Source organism: Euprymna scolopes, chromosome 17, assembly GCF_053919585.1.
Source record: "Euprymna scolopes isolate OS-2025 chromosome 17, ASM5391958v1, whole genome shotgun sequence".
Lineage (NCBI taxonomy): Eukaryota > Metazoa > Mollusca > Cephalopoda > Sepiida > Sepiolidae > Euprymna > Euprymna scolopes.
This window is the reverse complement of record NC_136498.1, coordinates 99,595,031-99,617,478: the sequence shown is the minus strand read 5'-3', so window position 1 is coordinate 99,617,478 and position 22,448 is coordinate 99,595,031. Positions and strand designations below refer to the sequence as shown.

Here is a 22,448-nt window from a genome sequence, read left to right as displayed (position 1 = left end):
GTGTTGGCTTTCTGGGTGTACTGAGTTTGGTAGGATAGGTAATTGCAAGACATGGATGCCCATATTGTCGTTTGGTAAGCCATTTGGTAGGGTGTCATCATGGGCCAGGTTGCAGGTACCCGTGTTTATTTTGTGGATGTAATGGCGGTTTTGGAGTATGGTTCCCCTGCTGCCATCGATCACTATACAGTATTGTCTGTGAGGGAGAGTTTCAACAACTGTGCCTGTGTTGTCCCAGTGTAGGGGTTTGTGTCCATGTTAATTTTGAATTGACACGTGTTCCCCGATTTTTAGTGGATTAAGTTGTGTCCTGTTTTCAGTATGTTTGGTGTTGTTGATGAACCGCTGGTCGATGGCATATCGGCAAGATCCAAGCATTCATGGCAGAATTTTGTTGGGGTTAGTAAGTGGTCATTCAGCAAATAGAAGTTCTGCAGGTGATGCACCTATGTCAGGTGGTGATGCGTTGTGATGGAGTAAAAGTGTTTTTGCCACTTTGTCTGTGTCCAGTGAACTATTAGGACTAATGTTTGTTGTTAGTATCTGCTTCATATGCTTGACAGCTGCCTCGGCTCTGCCATTGCTTTGCTGGTAATAGGCTCGCAGAGACATGCCCCATGTTTTGAGAAATATCTTCCATTCATCAGAGTTGTATGGGGGTCTACCTTCATAAGCAATTTCCTCTGGCACACCATAATTCACAAAGTATCTGGATGGAACATTGTATACTGTGGATACCCTGACATGTTGGTGTATTGAAAATACCTCTGTCCAACCTGAATATCTGTCAGTGCATATCATATATTTCCATTCAGCCATGTTGAAAATATCTGTCACTGTTGACTGGAATCGGTAGTCATATCGTAGCCTTGACATTGCAGCATCGAATCAACTCAAAACAGAATAATGGCATGCTGCTTTAACAGTAAAACCCAGTTGCACACGCATGGATGTATAAACATCGTTTCAGCTGTGCGTACATTTCCTTTCCCCACCAATGCAAATTCGGTGGATCTTAAAGGAAACTTCAGTTGTTCGTGCGGACGTCACTTAAAGCATCTTACGTCATAAGGATGTTATTCTTTTCATCCAATCGGATTACAAGGAAAACAATTTTTAAAAAATGTCTTTTTCTGAAGGCCTCCGATCGGAGAGGTATAAAAAGGGCATTTTTGCACTTAAACGGCAGTCGACCTTTGAACACCATGGCGTAAACATCAACATCGACCCATCCGCATTTGGACATTAAACACACGCACGCCTGTCAATTAATTCCTCCACGTGGATACTTGCAACCCTAATGGATCTTTTATTTTTACCCTTTTCTATCTCTCCGCTAAGTAAGCAGTGGAACTTTTATATTATTTAATTCTTCGTAAAAAGACTGGTTATTTCTAACCAAGAACTTTTACTTTTCTACATCTTTTCATTCAATCACCTCAGTCACAGGTAGAGACTTGCAATTAAGAAGAAACTTTCTTATCTTCTCTTTTCATTCATTTACAATCTTTTAAAAAAAATAAATTTTGTATTTAATTTATCCATTCGTCTCAGTCATCTTTGCTTGATTGTTTCAACTCCATTTTACACTTGATTTTATTATTATTATTTTTGAGTTTGTGGGATTAACATCGACACCTGTTAGCCCCGCAACAGTCAAGGTGAACAGGCTCGAGTGTAGGTTCTTTATGGTTTGATGGGGCAATTTTTTTGCATTGATTACGCTTTTTTTGCAATTGTGCACTTATACTGGGCCAAAAAATCATAGTGTGGCATTGCTTCTCACGCTATTGGCTCTTTTGGGGCCAATATGCATAGTTTTTTCAATTAATATGTGCCCTGCCTTGAATACTAGGGACTGAACAGTGGTCACTCCATATATTCCAGAACTCCCTAATGTTCAGATGTAAATGATCCTTATGTTCAGAGAATCCTTTTTCTATTGTATCCACATGGTTTATGTATTGATGATCAATCTTAACCTCTTGCTGTGTGCACGCGATTTCGATCAAAGATGTTTCTAGGTTGTATTGAGATTCTATCCCAGCTTGCAACGCTTCTTCCATGTTATGTGATTCAGTTGTTGCAACTTTGGTGGTAGGTGCAGGTACATGGGATATAGCATTTTCCCCACCATTGGCATTACCTGGTATTGATATGGCCTTGAATTGGTACATCAGGGTTTACTCTCTGATGTCTAATATCCTGGAATTTTTAATTTCGTCCAAGCTACGTCCGCTGAATATCAGCATGAGGGGTTTGTGATCGATAGCAAGTATCAGGTGGGGGCAACCCAAAGCAAATAGTTTGCAGTTTTCCAAACCAAACTTTATGGCTAAAACTTCTCCTTCAATCGATGTGTAATGGCTTTTAGCAGGTCTAGTGAACTGGGAGCCAGAATATATATAACCTTCCAGTGTCCTGACCCACAAAGGTGATCCATTGTAGATGGGCATCCACAATGTTTTTGAAATCGAGTAAATCCTATTCCCGTTCACCTCCAGTCTGTGATTAGGCATGTTCGGTGATTTATTTTGAATGTTCGAACACCGTCTTGGATGCTCTCTAGGATTTTATCGTTGGACTGCTGAAAGAGTTGTTCCAATGTATCATCCCAGTAAAATCTGTTGTTATGTTTCAGCAGTTCTCTGAAACGTGACATGATGGGTGCCTGGGCAAATGTATATGAAACTTGGTTAATCAGACCAAAGAAAGATCTAACTCCTGTAATATTCATCGGTGATACCCTCAACTAATTTTTGAGATGGTTTGTATCCTGTAAGGCTTATGTCGAAACGAACAAACTTCACATTGTGTTTTGCAAAATAGAATTTATCTGGGTTAAATACGATTCTGCTTTCAGCATCAAGCATTCTGTATCTAATAGTGTGCTATATCATCATCCCATAAAATAGAGTTGTTCACGCAGCAGGCCATATGAGGGAAACCTTCTGTAACAAATCTCTTTGTGTAGCTTTCATTGGATGTTGTGAAACGTTGGGGGCTTACAAATATTGGTATCTGCCCCATTCTGTGATGAAAGTCATGGCATCTTGCATTTTTGCAGCAAGGAGAACACTGTGATACCCATTCCAGGCATTAAGAATGTTTTTTTGTTTTTTTCCTGAGGGTATTGTGTTCACAAGGTTGAATGGAGAGAGTGTGTGGTTTGTCTCCTGTCTTTTTGCTGCATTCAAATTCTGCAGATCAACCGTTCTACATGGGCTGCCATCTTTTTTGGAAACTGTGAGCATTTTGGAACACCATCTCATTGGTGTCCCTGCTGATACTAGTTCAATGATGTTCAGTGCTACATCAGCATCTAACTGGAATTTGACAGCTTATTTCCTGTGGTGGGGAACCGGGATTGGTTTGTGAATGGCTTTAGGTTGGTAGTTGTCCAGGAAGGTGATGATGAATGGTTCTCCAGTCATGGCTTGCAACTTTTTGGTGTGTACATGTGTTGAAAGCCCTGTTTGCAAAGTGACATTTGATCCAGTTTTCTAGGTTTTCTCAATATTCAGGTCTAGCAGGAAATGGCGGCTTGTCTGGTAGTGATATGCATAGTATAGACATAGGAACATTAGATAACGAGGAATGACAACAGGACACAAGTGTTTGGTTATTCATCTACGATGTATGTGAGATGTTTATTGACTCCATTATGACAGTGCACTTCTCTCCTCCACCCGTGGAGAGTTTGGGTCAAGGATAGATAACTCAGCATTAAGTTAACAAGATCAAATTTAATGATGTCAGGTTACATGATTTTAGTTCCTCAGCCTTCTTAATATATTACGAAGGCCACCCACGTGTTCGAACATGTTCCGCAACACACGATGGTATGCGCTCCTATCAAGTTTTGAATGATGTTTGAATATACAGTGTTCGACAACAAAAAATACTCCTAATTTAATTAGAAACACATCAGAAATCTATTTTAAATTGCTTTAATTTAAAAAGAGAACGGGCAACTTTATTGCAATTTGAATCCTATTTGCCCGAATATTCAGAACCGCGGCCTTCGGTCCAAGATCACAGTGTAGTATCTGTTTAATGCAGCCCTTCACCTTTTCTGTCCTCGGCCAATGGAAGAGAAGCCCTTCTAGACTGAGGCCATTTTTATTTTTTGTTCCTTTTGTTGGGGAGCTGTATTTTCCACACATTACAAACCGGCCTTGTGTCTAACTCTGCCCCCGTAGGGAGGCAAGCAAATAGGTACATCAAACGAACTATTAAATAAAATAAGCAAAATCAACTTTTGACGCGGTAAATTATTGACACCAAGCAAAATATTATTTACTCCGATCATTATTAGATATTTTAAAAGGGGGTGGGGAGAATTATTTTAAGTCCCTCATTTTCAATTTTATAGTTTGCTATTTCAGAAAAGTTATTTTTTTAATACAGATGTCGGTCATTGTTTAATACGGAACTTTCGTTTCAGTGACACCGGAGAAAAGCGCGGTTAATCTTACAGTGCGACGCAAGTAAGTGAACATTATTTTTGTTTATGTTGTTAATTAAAAAGATATATATTGGTTTATTTTTAGAATTCAAATCAGAAACACTGATTTATTTGATTTTTATTAATTTTGAAAAATGAGAAAGACTTATTTTGTCTTTTTTTTAAAGTAACATTTTCTTTATTATTATTTGTATATATAACTTGAGACCGGTGAAATTACATAGTATTTTTTTTTATATATAAATTTAATTTAATGAAAGCTTAAAAGTGATTTATTTTTATTTTTTAAAGTGTTTTTTTCTTTCCAGTTTTTTTTTTTTTTTTATAAATATTGATATTTTTATACCTTCCTTTTTATATTTTTTTTTTCATCAACATGCGGTTCGTCCATCCATACAGTAGTGACACCGTTGAAAAATAGTTTTGTTTTTTTTACTGGTTTAGGTGCAAAAACAAGATACTATAATTGAATGTGTCTTCTAAAGTTCATTTCTAACCCTTATTTTTGTATCCAATAATTTAAAGTCTTCGAAATCGTTTTTGAATGTTGATCGACAACGTAAACACGTATTTCTGGCCCCCCCCCTCCGATTCTTATAGTTAAAAATGGCTGCCTCAGTGGCTATACGAAATTAATTTAAAAAAAAAAAAAAAAAAAGGTACTCATGCACTTATTGATCCGTGCTGAAATAATGTTATTATTTAAAAAGCCATTCTTAACATGGGGAGGGTGTTTTGTACCTATTCTGTACTTTAACCTTGCAATTGAATACAAAAAACATCATAAAACTTTAATTAAACTTGGAAATACGATTTAAAAAATAGCGCGGATCAGTAAGTGCATTAGCACCAAAAAATAAATAAATAAATAAATAAAATAAAAAACGGTATTTGTGATATGGCAGACCAAATGAAGAATAAAAGGTTGATTTTTAGGGGTATACTGGTATGTTTCGAACGAACATCACGTTTAAAATTGTCGCCAGCAAATAGTTCTATCTTCATTTTCTGATGTTTTTGCGTTATAATCTAGCACCCCCCCCCGAAAAAAAAATCATAAATGAGAGCCCAAAAATTGCAGATTTTAATCCCCCCCCCCCCAAAAAAAACGAGGCTGACATACACGAATGATAATAAGACCCTCTAGCGAAATATGCATCGGCTTCGATGTTGTACGTTGTACGTTCGAGGGAGCATTCCTTATTCCGAAAAGGAAAGAAATCTTGAACTTTGTGATTTTTCGGATTATTATTTATTTTATTTTTATTTTTTTCTAGCCGGTTTAACAAACAAACAAAATGAAAACAAAAACAATTTAGGTGCTTATGTGTACCGTGATTTTTTTTTTTATGGTGTAACTGCCCCCCCCCCCAAAAAAAAATGTTTGAAGTGTTTCTAATGTTTTTAAATGTTTGGAACTTGTGCCCATACTGTTAAATTCGTTTAAAAGAAACAATAACAAAATAATCCGAAAATCGCCAAGTTCAAGCCAAATTGAAATTTTTATCTATCCCTCCCCCCTCCAAAAAAACAACACGGCCAAACAAACAATATCCATCCAAAAAAAACGTCAAGAAGAAAAAATCTACCCAGACAAAAAACACGCCCCCCCCAAAAAAAAATATCCATTCAAAAAACAATAACACAGCCCCCAAAAATATCCATAAAAACAAAAAAGATAACAAAATAATCCGAAAAGCGCAAAGTTCAAACCAAAATAATTAAAAACAAAAAAAAGCCACACACGCCAAAATTTCTTTCCTTTTCGGAAATAAGGAATGCTTCCTCGACCGAACTGGCGAACTGCGTACAACATCGGAGCCGATGCTGCTATAGGGGCCTCACTCTTGTACGTTTGCCAAAAAGGGAGAAATAAAAATGACCCTTAGGCACCTCTAAAAGTCACCACAGAATTGCCCCCCCCCTATATGTAAAACAATGTAACTTTATTATAAACTAGCAATCGGTGCCCGGCGTTGCCCAGGTGTTTTGAAGTGTATGCTGAGGAAAAAAAAAACGGTCAATTTTTTAAAACTTTGACCCCTATTATGACCTCTTAACATTTATTGTTTAGGGATCAAGTAAAGTTAATAAGTTAGATCCATGTCCAAGGAATCTATATATAAAATATCACGTGTTTAGACCCTAAATTGTAGGAGGAGTTTGGTAGAGTTCTCAAAGGTCAAATTGTTGAATATTGACCACTTAATCGCCAAATTTCTGTCGAAAACCTATCACATCGATTTTCCCAAATCTCAGTACCCTGTATATCAAATTTCGAATCTGTAGGCTTAAAATTGACAGAGTTTTAGCATAGGGAAATGCACACAGACGCACAGACACACACAGACACTATCACTTATATATATATATAAACATAAACATCATATATATAAGGATAATAGTATGCCATATATATAACAAAAGACCATTATTTACTGAAGTGAAAGGAAAACCCGGGGGAACTTTACCCAAAAATAAATCTATATTTTTTGTGTGTATTGATAGTCTTATCAACACCCCTTTTTTCTATTTATTTAAAAAGAAAATACAACTTTGTTATTTATGAGTCGTGGAATTGCATTCATCTACAAAAGATCTAGCTAATGTGCATATTTTTTATCGTTTTTAATTAATTCCCTATTAGTTTTTATTTTCGGTTCTCTTATACGATGATCATCTTTATTTAACTATTACGTGTAATTATATTCATACAGATATTCTATATGATTTATATTTGCGTAGAAATGAAGAAAATCAAATTTACTGTGTGTTTATCGTGTTGCCATAGCAACGTGACGTAGCCAAGGACGGTAGTGGACGTGAGTGTGTGTGCGCGTGTTTTCGTGCTGTGTTTATATTATGCATATTGTTTCGTATCTTATCAACTTTTTTGAATCTATGTGTACAGTAATACAAACCCGTTTTTTGAGCTGAATAAATATGTTACATTGAATAAAAACACGAAAAATATATCCAGTTTGGTAGAAAAGTAACTTATCTTGCCTTTAATAACATTTATTTGTTATATATTTGTTTTTTGACAACTTTTTCGAATCTCTGTGTACAGTAATACAAACCCGAAATGAAAAGACCACGAGTGAACGCGCGTTTTATATAAAAATAAGTATTTTAAAATTTTATCTAGCTTTAAAAAAAAGTTTTAAAATTTTATCAGCCGGCATAATTTATTTTTAAATATTGAAAAATTTCAGGAAAATTAATTTTTGCTAGATTTTCAAAACATTGTTTTCGTGTTGTGTGTACGTGTCTGCGGCTAGCACCAGAATGGCGGCCGTGATGTCGTAGGTTGGATTGCTAGATTGTGTAAGTTTCGTATTTTTTTAATTTGTAAATAACAAGTTATGAAAAAATTAAACCCTTCCAAGATGGACAATAAATAAAGCCATAATATTTTATGGTAAAGGTAAGAGCGTAGGAACCATAGTTTTTTAGGAGATGTGATTATTGGATTAACCAATCAGAAATCGTCTGTGGCACACACATCTCTGTTTTTATAGATATATAGATAGATAGATATAGATAGATAGATTAATATTTTTAGGTACGGGCAAAATGAATGCCGCTCTGCTCAAAATGTATAAACATTTTGACCCCTCCCTTTACTTAAAAATTCACTAAAAATCAGGGAATTAACCAATTTTAATGAAATTTTCAGTATTTATCAAATAATGATCGCAGAATATAATGAACTAATTATTTTTATTTAAATCTTAGTGAAAATGTATTATTTTGTTTAAACAAAAATACCTTTACTAAAGTTATGGTTTTCAGTAGTAAATAAAAACGCAAGAATTTATTTTTGCTTTTTTATGTAAATAAAGCATCGTAATTTTTAACAATAAAATAAAATAATTTTTACAGGAACATTACGAAAAAAAGCCCCTGAAGTCCGTATTAATGAATTCGATATAACTCGAAGAAAAATTAATTTCTCGAACTACCAATAATTATCATTGAAGTAAGCATTGTTTATTTAATATATTCACACAAAAAAAATTATAATTGCAAAAATTATTTCTACTTTTTTTTTTTTTTTTTTTTACATTTTTAACGTAATCTGGGTTTGTTTTACTGTACACATAGATTCGAAAAAGTTGTCACAAAACAAATATATAACAAATAAATGTTATCAAAGACAAGATAAGTTACTTTTCAAACTAACTGGATATGTTTTTAGTGTTTATATTTAATGTAACATGTTTATTCAGCTCGAAAAACATACAGTGTTTACCGATGTTATCGAAAATTCAAAATGGCAGCCGACTCTCTCTTTGAGGCGGTAAGTTTGGGAAAATGAGTTATAAATAAAAAAACAGCAAAATACTGTTAGAAACTCGCTCAATATATGTTACCGTGACATAGGCTGACATATATATATATAACTTATCTTGCCTTTGATAACATTTATTTGTTCTATATTTGTTTTGTGACAACTTTTTCAAATCTATGTGTACAGTAAAACAAACCCAAAAAATTATTATGATTAACTGGCGTTAAAAACCATGCCCCCCTCCCCTACCAAAGCAGCCATTAATTGCCCGTACCTAATTGTCAGTATAACTTTTGTACCATTTAAAAGAAGAGGGGCTAAATAAACTAGTAATAATTTTTAAAAAATTTTTCATCGAACGAAAATAATGAAATTTCGAAACGAAAATCGTGTTTACAAAATTGGCGCTTTAAAATAACGTTCCCATGTAGTAAGCATTTTGAACATGAAAACATACCCGTGTTCAATAAATCTAGCAAAGATCAACTTATGGTCAGATTTTCGTGAAATTTTCGATACTTATCCATTTTAGAATGAAATCTATCTATATATATAAAAGGCAAAATGTGTGTGACCATTTCCTGTATGTCTTCAAAAGGCTTTTCTCACACACGGTTCCGGGGTCGTTACGATCGCTTACAACTGTTTATATGGGTCCTAAATAATAATATGTATGATTTGGGAAAGCGCGTCGCATCTAGATTTATTTACGTCGACTTTTACAAAATTATTGCTATTTTGGCTTCTCGCGTGTTGATGAGGCTTTTTCGTATAAAAAGCGAAACTAATTCAAAGTTAACAAGTTCTCGGCATTGTGCCGGGAAATGTCCAGAAGCAATCAGCTTTGATCAATGTTGTACATCAGACAATTGCTATTCAATCTGGACAATTGGGAGCTGGTTTCCCTCTCCCCAACATCTGTTGGGGAAAAAAACAGTCAAATTTGGGTAAACAACTACGTGACTTCTATTTGACCTTCTTAATTAGGTCAAATGGAAGCAGCAGAGTTAACTTTTATTGCGCATCCCTGTTTTTATAGTTCAATAAATAAATTCAAACCTATGTATGTTGTATGTCGCGGTGGCCTAATGGGTAACGCCGCCCGTTTTTTTTTTTTTTTTCACACATTAATTTCCAACTCAAGGGTACGGGTTCGATTCTCATACTTACCTACCAAAACATTTTTTTTATTATTATTTAACACCCCACCCCCCATCCCCTGGAGTTTTGATTTACCTCAAGACACCCGGGCATCGCCGGGTATCCCCCACTAGTCTATATATATAAAAGCGAAAATGTATGTTCGCTTTTTGTGTATGTCCAAGAAAGGCTTTTTTCAGAGAAGCGGTCGGTCGCCTAACAACTTCTTAAAACTTTTTATATCACATATAAATCGTAATATCTCAGAGTTAACAACGAAGCTCGCCTGTCTATTTAATTTGCTCGAGTTCGGGGAGATAAATATTCAACATTTGTCGCTCGCCGCATGTGGGTTAGTCTTTTTCCTATAACATTTTGGGAAAATAAAAATAAAAAAAAGCGTTCCACACTAAATGAAATGAAATACTATCCCGCAGTCAAACTTGACCTCATTAACTCCTTAAAATGGGCACCTGCCAAATCCAAGTAATTAAATAAATTCAAACGTGTTTCCGTTAGCATCTCGCGGTGGGGCAATGGTTAACATCACACGTTTTTTTTCGTTTTTTTTCACACTTTAATTTACAACTTTGCCTCAATGGTTCGGGTTCAATCCTCATACTTACCTACCAAAACATTTTTTTTAATCCTCTCCCCCCCCCCCCCCGGAGTTTCCACACACACCTCCAAACACTCAGGCAATGCCGGATACCCCCTGCTAGTTACATATAAAATGCAGCTTCCGTAAAATATACAAGGGGAAATATTTTTTTAAAATTTAAACAAAATATATTTAAATCTATCGAAACTTCTATTTATTATGAAACATAAGAGTTCAAATAAGTAAAACATATTTATTTTTTTTAAATTTAAATACATGTATTGAACAAAAATTTATCTTGAAGTTGCAAGTAAAAAAATGATATAAATTTAATGTTTTTTTTTAAATAGTGTTTTTTCGATTTAATATATACTATAATCAGTGAATTGCCCAGAAAAACAAACTTCGTAAACGTTAATTAATTTTGAAAAGATTAAAATGATTAAAATTCCATTATTTCAAAATGTTCCATTACAACATAGATTTTTAATTAATTGTGTTTAAATTTTTTTTAAATATTAAGTTTTTATATAAACATGGCTCTTGTAAGCTATTTTATCTCTAGATTAAAACGGATTTGAAAATATTATTGCACAAATATTAAGCATTTTGTATGCCCCCCTCGTATTTTGTTTGTCTCTTTTTACCGAACAAAATATGGAAGCCGAACATGAACATTGAACATTCAGTAAAACCGTATTTCATATTTAATATACAAATGTTTATAATATTATTAATCATTAAACTGTGTAAATCTTCAAACCTAACAAAATTATAACAAAGATTAATTATTAATTACAGTTTGAAGAAAATAAAGAAAGGTTTTAAAAAATCATTAAGTCGCTTCTGCTTTTCCATAGTTTGTATAGTTAACACAAATCTGACGTAACGGAATCATGCATATTTTTTTTCACATTGTTTCGGAGATACATAATGACCCTTCTCCTTCATCTAAAAAAAAAAAATCAAAAAAACTTCCCTAGTGTGGACGCAAAGTGTTTGTTAAGATAGTCAACATTGATTTAAAAAAAAAATTTTTTTTTTTTTAAATATGTGGTTTTTAGCAAAAACCAAAATACTAATTGTCATGTCGAAAATAGTAATATATTAAAAAATTTTGGTTGAGTAAAACAACTGCTATTGTATTTTTAGTAAAAAAAAAAAAAGTATCGCTATGGTCTAAAACCGTCAGCCATTAAAGTAGCGAAAAAGGCACTAGCAGTGTCAAAAAACGCCATTAAAAATGCACGATAAAAAATTGAATAATTCGACCTTCTATCTTTCGAAGCTTATAACTACTTGAAAAATGTAATTCAAACCCTATTTTTTTTTTAATTAAAGGAGCAAAGACCAAATTTAAAAAATAACAGGTTTAATAGCAAATTATGCAATATTTGTTTTTAAATCGGTTTTCTTAAAAAAAGATTTAAAGAAAATCAACGAATTTTAACTTACTTCAATAAAATATATGTATATATACATTCCAAAAAATCACTTACCTATAAAAAAATACTAATCAATGGGTACTTCCATTCTTCATTGTTAAGAATTTGTCAATATTTATATTTTATATTCCATGTCCTTTTTAAATAAAATACTTTTAAGGATTAAAAAAAAACGCGACATCAGATGTTTTTCACAGTTGAAATAAAAGGAGACAAATGTCTGCTTTTATTTGAGTTGAAATCTCCAGTGGCTTTAAGCGCCAGAATTAATGTCTCTTTCTATTGCATACTGTAAACGTAGTCGATAAATGGAGTTTACAGATAAAAAAAACAATGGTTTCAACTGATTTTTTTATCAATTCTAATAAACTAGCCTGGGTGTCCGGCGTTGTCTGAGTGTTTGGAGGTGTGTGTTGAGCAAAGAAAAAAAAATTGTATGGAGAGAGGCAGGCTCGATCCCGTACTGCGAAGAAGGAAAAGAATGTAAAAAAAAAAATGTCACGTCTTTGCTGTTGCACCCATCGCCAAACCGAAAGTGACGCAGGTTTAAATTAAGGCTAGACAATTGAAAAGAGAGGATGACTTTTGAAAATATCGGCGAAAAAGGCAACCCCTCCTTGTAGAAAAGTGTCCAGTTGAGGGGGAAGAAAATGTTTTTAGCCAATTTTTCGATATTTGTTGTCTGAAGGGTTGAGCTTTATAACGCTACTAATCTCGTAAAAATCCGCCTCAAAAGTTTTAGGCAGACATTTAAATAGACAGGTGAGATTTATGTTATAGACTAGCCTGGTACCCGGCGTTGCTTGGGTGTTTGGAGGTTGAACAAAACAAAAAAAGTTGTAGTAGGCAGGCAGGCTCGAACCCGTGATGTGAAGGCGGAAAAGAAAGTGGAGGTGTGTGTAGGGTGTTGGTTGAACAAAAAAGAAAAATTGCAAGCACAAAAAAGAAATAGGAGTAGTTAGCAGGTTTGAATCCGTAATGCACCAAAGGAAAAAGAGGTGAAAAAACCCCAAAACAAACGGTGTTACCGATGTGCCTACAGTGGTTGTGCCGTCACGGGCGGTCGAAATAATACCTTTTATGCAACATCGTGGACACGAGGGTTGAATGATTTGCAAAAAATGTCCGCAAAAAAAAAACGATCTTGCCTGTAGAAAACTGCCCAGTTGAGGGTGAAGGAATTAATGTTTTCAGCCAATTTTTCGATATTTTTTTGAAGGGTCAAGCTTTAAAATGATACTGATCTCGTAAAAATCTGTCGCCTCTGTCAAAAGTTTTAAGCAGACATACAAACATACATACATACATATATTTAAACACTTGAATGCCTACTGGAGAGATACTTGAATGCCTACTAGACATTATCCTCAAGTGTCTAAGGTCTCTCAGTACAGGGGTTTGCCAGAACAGCCTGGCATGAGGATACTTTTTTTCGAGAAGTTAACCCTGACCAAATATTCAAAATCATATAGTATTCGTTGCCCAAATAAGATCTCCTTTTTATGGCTAACACACTTTAGCTTTTACGAGAAATGGTGCACCTTCTCCAAGTGATATTACCTCAAGTAATAGCACAAAGCTGGATACTCCACCAGACTAGATAAATTCTTGTCCTGGAATCCAGTAAGACCAAGAGACCAGAACAAAAGATATACTACAACATATGAAAATGGTTAATTGGGGAGAGGAAAATTATGTTCTCAATTTCTTTACTAACTCAGTCTTTGAGAGATAAAGAACTTTAATAGAACATTCGAATATCTATATACCTTATGTAGAGGTCAAGTGTTAGCCTCAGGTCGTGGGCCCCTTGATTTCTGAGAACTTCAACTGAAGTAAAATAAAACAAAAAAGAAGTAAGATTTATATTATAGCAGAAGATTACAATGGTAGTTTCCAAATTATGTAGTCAAAATTACCTGAATATTACTGAATTATTTAAAAAACAACTTTAATTGTGTTAGCAAGTAAAAAATTTCGCCCATCCTGTTTAAATCGAAATGGAAAATTACCTCTTCTTTGAACTCTCCTGTGTCTTACGATCATATTCATAAAATTCTATTTTTTATTTTCTTAAATAAATAATTTTTTACCTGATCGATTTTCATAATTTTTGGATATAATCATCTGAAAAATATGAGGAATACGTAGATACCATTGTTTTCATGTAAAATTCAGTATTACGATTTTCTGAAATTTCGTCCTAATAGTGCCGATTTTTTTGTATATTTTTTAAATTAAAAAATAAATAAATCAAAAGTGCTGCCTCAATGGCTCTGCGAAATTCGTAATTTTGAAGCTGCCAATTCTGAAATGATTTTTAACTTAGAATTAAAATTATTTCATAGAAAAATAATTATAATTAAAAATAAAACTTATTGGGTTTATTGATTTCTACAGTTTTATCGTTTGTTTTTATGTTGAAATGTTCTTGAGATCCAAGGAAGGTAACTGTAACTGGTCATTTTGACTAAATAATTATAATTCCACCATTTTTTAACCACAAAATGGCAACATCATTATTTTTTTGTTAAAAATACATCTAGCACATCTGGATCATTTTTTTGTAAGTTTTGAATTTATACTAATTTCTACATGACATTATATTATAATTTTTTAGTATTCCCTAGTCATCAAAACAATATGCAGTCTATATTCAAAGACCAACGGTTTGGTAGCACTGAACTTGTGTGTAGTTTTTCAGTATTCTTAGAGATTATCACTCCTCCTCCTCCTCCTCCTCCTCCTCCTCAATTAACCAATTTATTTTTATGGGAGATAAATCATGTGCATTTTTCTTTAAGGAAGAATCTATTTTTTGTTTGTTTTAGACGCTTGTATGTGGCTTACAGAGGTATTGTGTTGGGGGGGGGCGCTCGAACAAGACAAAATGCTGTTAGAAACTCGCTCAATATATGTTACCATGACATAGGCTTACATATATTCTGTGGGTTTTTAACAGCATTTTGTGTAGTTTTTTATTTTTAACTCCTTTTCTCAAACTTACCGTGTCAAAGAGAGTGTCGGGCGCCGTTTTTAATTTCCCAATACATCGGTAAACACTGTATGTTTTTCGAGCTGAATAAACATGTTACATTAAATAAAAACACTAAAAAAATATCCAGTTGGGTAGAAAAGTAACTTATCTTGCCTTTGATAACATTTATTTGTTATATATTTGTTTACAACTTTTTCAAATCTATGTGTATAATAATACAAACAAGATTTTGATATTTATTTTGATTTTGAAAAAACATTTTCAGCTGTTTGCAGTAAAACATTGTTTTAATTCGCTGTTCAAAACTAATGCAATGAATAAAAGTGCATGCAAGCTATATATCTCCAAAAGTATATTTTGTTTTCTTAACCATGTTTTTAAATTTGACCAGAAATATGAGAAATTGCAACGGATTCATAATGCCGAATTGATTGGGATTGTTGTTATATATTCTGAAAACCAAATAGTTCTAAGCTAATTTCATTCTGATAGCAAAATAGCTCTAATTAAACATGTAAGAACATTTATATTCATATTTGCATTTTTTTCTTAATTTGTTTTTGAATAAAAATTAAGGAACGCGTCTTGTTTATACTGTGCTATTGCTAATACTACAGCTGCTGCTAACTTTATTTGTCCAAACTCGAGAAATAGAAACATTTTGTTTTTCGGGTAGGTCCTTTCAAATTATTATCAATTACCACAGTCTTACTCAACATACAATGATACTTTTAATTGATAAAGATAGTAAAAAGATTGATTTACTTACTAGTGGGTGTCCGAAGAAATTCTTTTTGCAAAATGTTCAGTACTCATCATATTAAAGTCTTATTTTTAACACAACAAAAAAAGAAATAGTCAAAAATATTTCGAACACTTGACAGTATTAAAATTAACACCTCTTCTGATTGGTTCCCAAATTTCATGACGGAATTCTTCATACAATTGCGGTATGAGCCTTTAGAAATGGGGAGGGGGTCATTACAAAAAAAAAACAACGTTAACACTTAAGTGGAAAAAAAAACACAAAAAAAAAATAACGTAAGGCAAACTAACGATGAAAACAGAAAAACGAACACGTGAAAAATGGCTTAAATAAGCCTGTTTCGATATTAAAATTTTAAAAATCGGTGGGTCCCCGGGTGTTTTTGGGTGTGTGGTCGGGGGTGGATAAGCGAAGTAAAAAACAAAAAACAGAAAAACGAACGTTGCGTAAAAAATGGCTTAAATAACACTGGTTCAATATTTAAATTTAAAAAATTGAAAAAAAAAAAAAAAAAAGAAGACATCTCACACCACGATTCGAACCCAAAATGTTTAGATAATGAACCAACGCGCTAATCGACTGACCTAACACGGCGTACATGAAATTTGTTCAGTTTTTCAACTATTTAAAGTAAATCAGGTCATGACATCATCTGGCGCATGTGTAGAACCACTCGTCGTCACGAGAAGACCGTTTTTGTTGACTCCCCCCTCTGCCGAAAATTGTCGATTTCGGGGTGAAAAAAAATGAACGTTTTTGGCCAATTTTTCGAGCGAAAGATGGGGCTTCGATATGATACCGAGTTTGTGAATTTTCGTTGTGTCTATCGAAAGTTTTTAGCACACACACAAACATACATACATACATTTTCGCTTTTATATATATACTAGCGAGGGGTACCCGGCGTTGCCCGGGTGTTTGTAGGTGCGTGTGGTGTTAAATAAAAAAGAAACCGGGGGGGGGGGGGTTGGATGGAACCCGAAGCCCTGAGACGAAGTTTGAAAATAAAATCGGCCAGCCAGAATGAGTTAGTGAAAGATGTTTGAAAGTCGTTGAGCGTTACGACGATGATGTAAGCATTGTTATAAGCGAGGTAAGAAAAGAAAACGTTTTAATTAAGCGGGGGGGGGGGTAATCAAAACATTAAAAAAAAACACAAAAAAATCTAACGTAAGGCAAACGAACACGTTAAAAATGGCTTAAATAAGCCTGTTTCGATATTAAAATTTAAAAAATCGGTTTCGCTAAGAATAAGCGAAGTAAAAAAAAAAAAAATGAAAAAACCAGGAAAACGAACGTTGCGTGAAAAATGGCTTAAATAATACAGGGTTCAATATTTAAATTTAAAAAATCGAAAAAAAAACAAAAAAAACATCTCGCACCACGATTCGAACCCCAAACGTTTAGATAATGAACAAACAGGCTAACCAACTGCGCTAAAGCGAGGGAGATGAAATGTGATTGGTTTTTCAACTATTTAAAGTAAATCAGGTCATGACGTCATCTGACGCATGCGTAGAATCGGGCATAGTTACGAGAAACACGTTTTTGTTGACCCCCCCCCCTCCCTGTGGAAAATTGTCGATTTCGGGGTGAAAAAGTTAACGTTTTTGGCCAATTTTTCGATATTTTTCAAGCGAAGGATGGGGCTTCGATATGATACCGAGTTTGTGAATTTTCGTCGCGTGTGTCGAAAGTTTTTAGCAGACACAAACATACACACAAGCACACACACACACATACATACATTTTTGCTTTTCTATATATAGACTAGTGGGGGGTACCCGGCGATGCCCGGGTGTCTTGAGGTAAATCAAAACTCCGGGGGGTGTTAAATAAAAAAAAATGTTTTGGTAGGTAAGTATGAGAATCGAACCCGTACCCTTGAGTTGGAAATTAATGTGTGAAAAAAAAAAACCGGGAGACGTTACCCATTAGGCCACCGCGACATACATACAAGATTCCCAAGTTTTAATTTATTTATTAAGCTATAAAAACAGGCGTGCGCAATAAAAGTTAACTCTGCTGCTTCCATTTGACCTAATTAAGAAGGTCAAATAGAAGTCACGCAGTTGTTTACCCAAGTTTTACTGTTTTTGTTTTTTTCCCCCAACAGATGTTGAGGGGAGGGGAACCAGCTCCCAATCGTCCAGATTGAATAACAATTGTCTGATGTACAACATTGATCAAAGCTGATTGCTTCTGGACATTTCCCGGCGCAATGCCGAGAACGTTGTTCATTGTTAACTTTGAATTAGTTTCGCTTTTTATACAAAAAAGCCTCATCAACATGCGAGAAGCCAAAATAGCAATAATTTTGTAAAAGTCGACGTAAATAAATCTAGATGCGACGCACTTTCCCAAGTCGTACATATTATTATTTAGGACCCATATAAACAGTTGTAAGCGATCGTAACGACATCGGAACCGTGTGCTCGAAAAGCCTTTTGAAGACATACACGAAATGGTCACACACATTTTGCCTTTTATATATATAGAAGATATAGATTTAAAATTTACGACCCTAAGCACTTTAAAATATTTCAACTGCATTCGTAATTTACATTATTTATCTGGGGCTTCTTTGTCTTTATGTACAAAGCTTCCAATATTTTCAGTTTATTTATGTTATTATCACTTTGTAAGATTTTAGTATTTTCAGTTATGATTCTTCTGAATATGGAATGATGGCAGCCATGTTTTTTTTTTTAAGTGTTGCACTATTGAACTGGAGTCGGAGAGGTGGAGAGTGTATCTTTGTGACAACATGTTTGTAGTATGGCCCATGTAGTTAGCAGTATTAGAGATATATTCTCGTAATGGGCAGTTAAATTGATAAACTACATTGTTTTTTTCTAGCAAGTTATTTGTCTGCGAAATGCTGTTTTTGATTACGAGGTTAGTCGTCTGTAGTTTTTTTATAATAGATAATAAACTTGATTTTTTTTTGTTATCGTTGGGAGATAAGTATCTGGATTATATCTTTTTAGAATACTTTTATCAGTTTTGGAGCTGGTTGCGGTAAAATATGTAAATAGGTTGAGGATTATTTTCTTGTTAAATATTAGTAGCTTGATTAATATCATATATATATCTCAGTTATTTGGTTTTTATTTTTATTTAATAAAAACAATAGCCAGTATATTAAAATACATGATACTTCTTTAGCTGGGGATCTGTATCGTCCCAAATGTTTCCAATTGTGATTTACTTAATAGACCACAAATAATAGAACCATGACCGAATAGTCAATTAGCTCCTACATTTAAATGAAACATTCATTTTTTTCCCCCCAATTTAAGGTATAACACTTCTATGATTACAATCTATTTTTTTGTGTGTGAGTTTAGCCTCAATCAGAATACTTTTGTGTTAGAAGCACGTCTGTTGAATTCTTCTCATTCCATTGTTTTTGTACTTCTGACAGACAGTGATTAACCAGTCATGTTCCTGTCTTGTCTCGAAACCAGAACTGGGCTGTCGTGAAACGGGTGACCCAGACTTTACCAATGTTTTGGGTATACCCACTTCCAAAAACTCAATATATTTTTGTATTTTTGCCTATGTAATCCTTTCAAGCCCTTGTCTGCTGACATGAATAAAATTTATTTTAATTGTAGTGAAGACATTTATCATTGTAACTGAGAACATTAACCCATTTTTTCTACCACTTGTCTAGCTACAACCACTATCAGCAATTTCTTCCACTGTCTATCTGGGCCTAAATCTGAACGTAAATTCCATGAACAAAGCTTCTTTCCTAGAACTGCCCATCTGTAGAACTTTGTTCCGCTGGTCTACTTTCCAGCATACAGTCAATATCATTAATGTAAACAAGTTTTTGTTGCACCGTCCCCTTTAATCAATTTCTACCTAATTTCCACCACTAACGATCATTACACAGTTGTCTCGGTGACCACCATACACTTGTTAACACTTATCCTCGAGTGGCTTTCAGATCTTGAAATGTAGTGACTCCTTTAAAAATAGAAAAAAAAAAGAAAAAATACAAACAAGACCTACAGGATATATATCTACTCAGCAGCAAGTTCCTCCTACAAAAAGTGGCACTCCTTTTCTACGTTCCGCAGTAAATGAAATACTATCCTGCAGTCAAACTTGACCTCATTAAAACGGGCACCTGCCAAATCCAAGTAATTAAATAAATTCAAACGTGTTTCCGTTAGCATCTCGTGGTGGGGCAATGGTTAACATCGCACGTTTTTTTGTTTTTTTTCACACTTTAATTTACAACTTTGCCTCAACGGTTCGGGTTCGATCCTCATACTTACTTTTTTTTTTTTTTTAACTCCCACCCCCACCCCCCGGAGTTTCCACACACACCTCCAAACACCCAGGCAACGCCGGGTACCCCTTGCTAGTTTCAAATAAAGGGCAGACTGTTTTAGCAAGCCTTTGCTTTCATTTCCTAGAGGCAATTCGGAGGAGTAAGCATGTCACTTCCTCCTCAATATCTGCCTATCAATTTTTCGTTCTATATAAAAGATTTTGTTTCCCAATATCACTTATTGATACGGGTGCTGCAGGTAGTATTTGGCTGCTTAAATTTCTTAAACAGAAACCATCAGCTTTTCCTGTTGCACTCCAGGCTGTAAACCATACCCACGTTGGTCAAGTTTTTCAGTTCTCAGTTCTATAACTGTATAGACTTGGGGCTCTACAGACAAATTTGTTTTAGTTGACCTTTGACAACTAAATATTTTCATTTACTAGCCAAATAGAAAAGTTATTTGTCAAACCCTCATGATTTTTGGAATATGACATCTTCGTTCTGTGACAAATACGTACATAAAGATTTTTTTAAAGAATTTTAAATGTAATTCTACATATGCACCAAATTTTCTATTGAGACTTGGAGGTATAAAAATACAAATTATTTCAAATGTTTTTTAAACAGACTTTGTTAAAAAAAAAAAGAAAGAGTATATTATTCTATTAAATTTGTATTGTTTAAATAATTTAGCTTTGCTCGTTTTAAAAAACGTAAAGTTTGAAAAGACATTTTTCACTGAGTAATAAGCTTTAGAAGATTGTCGGTGAAAGAAAAGCAGTCACCAAAAGATAAGCGTTTTATTACTTATAGTTGCCATTTTGAAAAATTGCTTGCAAATGTGATTGTTTCACTCACAACCTAAAACCCTGAGAATTCACATAAATCTGTATTGTCGCATGTATGCCCTACCTTATCTTAGGTGCAGATTTTCTCCCCCATTTGTGTTGCTGGTGGATGTGCATAGACAAAACCTGATATATTATTTTGGTACTTGTGCATTTAACGAACCAGATGTAACTCAGCATTTGCTCGACTTTGTCCGACGCATGACGTCAACAGCCGAATAAAACCGAGCGTTGGCGATAAAATAAAAACAACGCTACAACAAAATATCTGTACAATTAAAATGTAGAAACATAAAAAAATTAAATAAGTAAAAAGCAAAAACCTACCGTTCATTTGTTTTTTTATTAATATTGTTTGAAATTGTTTTCCGTTTTCAAAATAAATACATATAAAACAAGTTTTTTATGTTAAGTAATAGGAAACATTTTTTGTCTAAACTGTTTGGGTTTTTTTTCATTTTTTTACGTAAAAACCATATTGTCTATGTCTTAAACACGTAAAAGTTCATTTTTTTTTTTTTTTTTTTTTTTTTTTTTTTTTGCAACTCTTTATGTCAAATAAATGGAAAAAGCCTAAAAAACGGCAGTTTGGGGGGGCAGGAACAAGGATTATTTGTACATTTTTTTTTCGCCAGAAACAAGGACTTTTTCTTTTTGCCAGAAACAAGGATTTTTTTATTTATTTATTAGTGGAAGGAGGGTTTCGACGTTCCTATTTGGTACAGCGACCAAGAAACCCTCCTTTTCGGCGGGGTCGTATCCACCGAAGACCCAAACCGGTGTCAGAAGTTTGCCGACGTTGTGTTTTCTGCGGTTAAAAACGATTTCTATCGTATGGCCTGGGCCTCCAATCTGCCGGGGATTCCTAAGAAAATAGTCCCTGCATATATCACGCAGGAAAATCTTCCAATCCACAATTGTGTGGCGAGAACGTAACCCACATTCGGGATGGAGATTTTTTTGTAGATGCCATCTCGAACGCCCATAAGTATATTATTTTTATTATACATGCAATGGTTAGTCGAGATTTTGAGAAGAAGGTTCCAATCCTAATGGAGGTCCATCGACATGTTACACTTCTACACCTCCAACCGTAACCGTCGGAAAGGCTTGTTCTCTTTGCAAGTACACAATCCTGGCCAAAATGTAAACACCTTTTCTCTTCTGCCAACAATTTCCGTTGCTGGCAAAAGTTTAGTGCAGCCTCTGGGGTCTGGAGCTGGTCCGCAAGGTTCATTATTATTTCGTCGGTTATCTTTTTAAAACAAAATTTTATTTTAACTCTCTTCAAATAAGCGTTTCTTGAGTTGTGACACTCTTCCAATTGATAGCGAAATTCTCGTCTGCTTAATCGGCAACGCTCGGTTATATCCGGCTGTTGACGTCATGCGCCAGACAAAGCCGAGCAAATGCTGAGTTACGTCTGGTTCGTTAAATGCACAAGTACCATTATTTTTAAGTGGAATTCATTATTCAGATTCATTATTTATTAATTTATTTATCCTTATCTTTCTTAGTTGTTTCTCGACGTTTCGGCCAACTATTCCTTTGGCCTTCGTCAGGTGGTAATCGATCCTGCCGCGCTTACCACCTGACG

At 34.3% G+C, this 22,448-nt stretch overlaps 2 protein-coding genes across 2 annotated transcripts in view; one reads left to right on the top strand and one right to left on the bottom strand.

Annotated features, from left to right (window-relative positions):
• Positions 1 to 411: 411 nt before the first annotated feature.
• Positions 412 to 819, bottom strand: LOC145297049 (uncharacterized). Its single transcript, XM_080143275.1, has one exon. The coding sequence runs from the start codon at positions 817 to 819 to the stop codon at positions 412 to 414; it is 408 nt and encodes a 135-aa protein (XP_079999401.1).
• Positions 820 to 4,442: 3,623 nt separating this feature from the next.
• The window catches only part of LOC145296856 (uncharacterized), a 153,042-nt gene continuing 135,036 nt past the window's right edge, over positions 4,443 to 22,448 (top strand). The window contains exon 1 of the mRNA XM_080142989.1: positions 4,443 to 4,490. The gene's annotated coding sequence lies outside the window, so the exon portion shown is untranslated. The remainder of the gene's footprint in view (positions 4,491 to 22,448) is intronic.

Bases quoted from the DNA above. Each gene is read 5' to 3' on its own strand.
- LOC145297049 (XM_080143275.1), bottom strand. From the start codon at position 819: ATGGCTGAATGGAAATATATGATATGCACTGACAGATATTCAGGTTGG.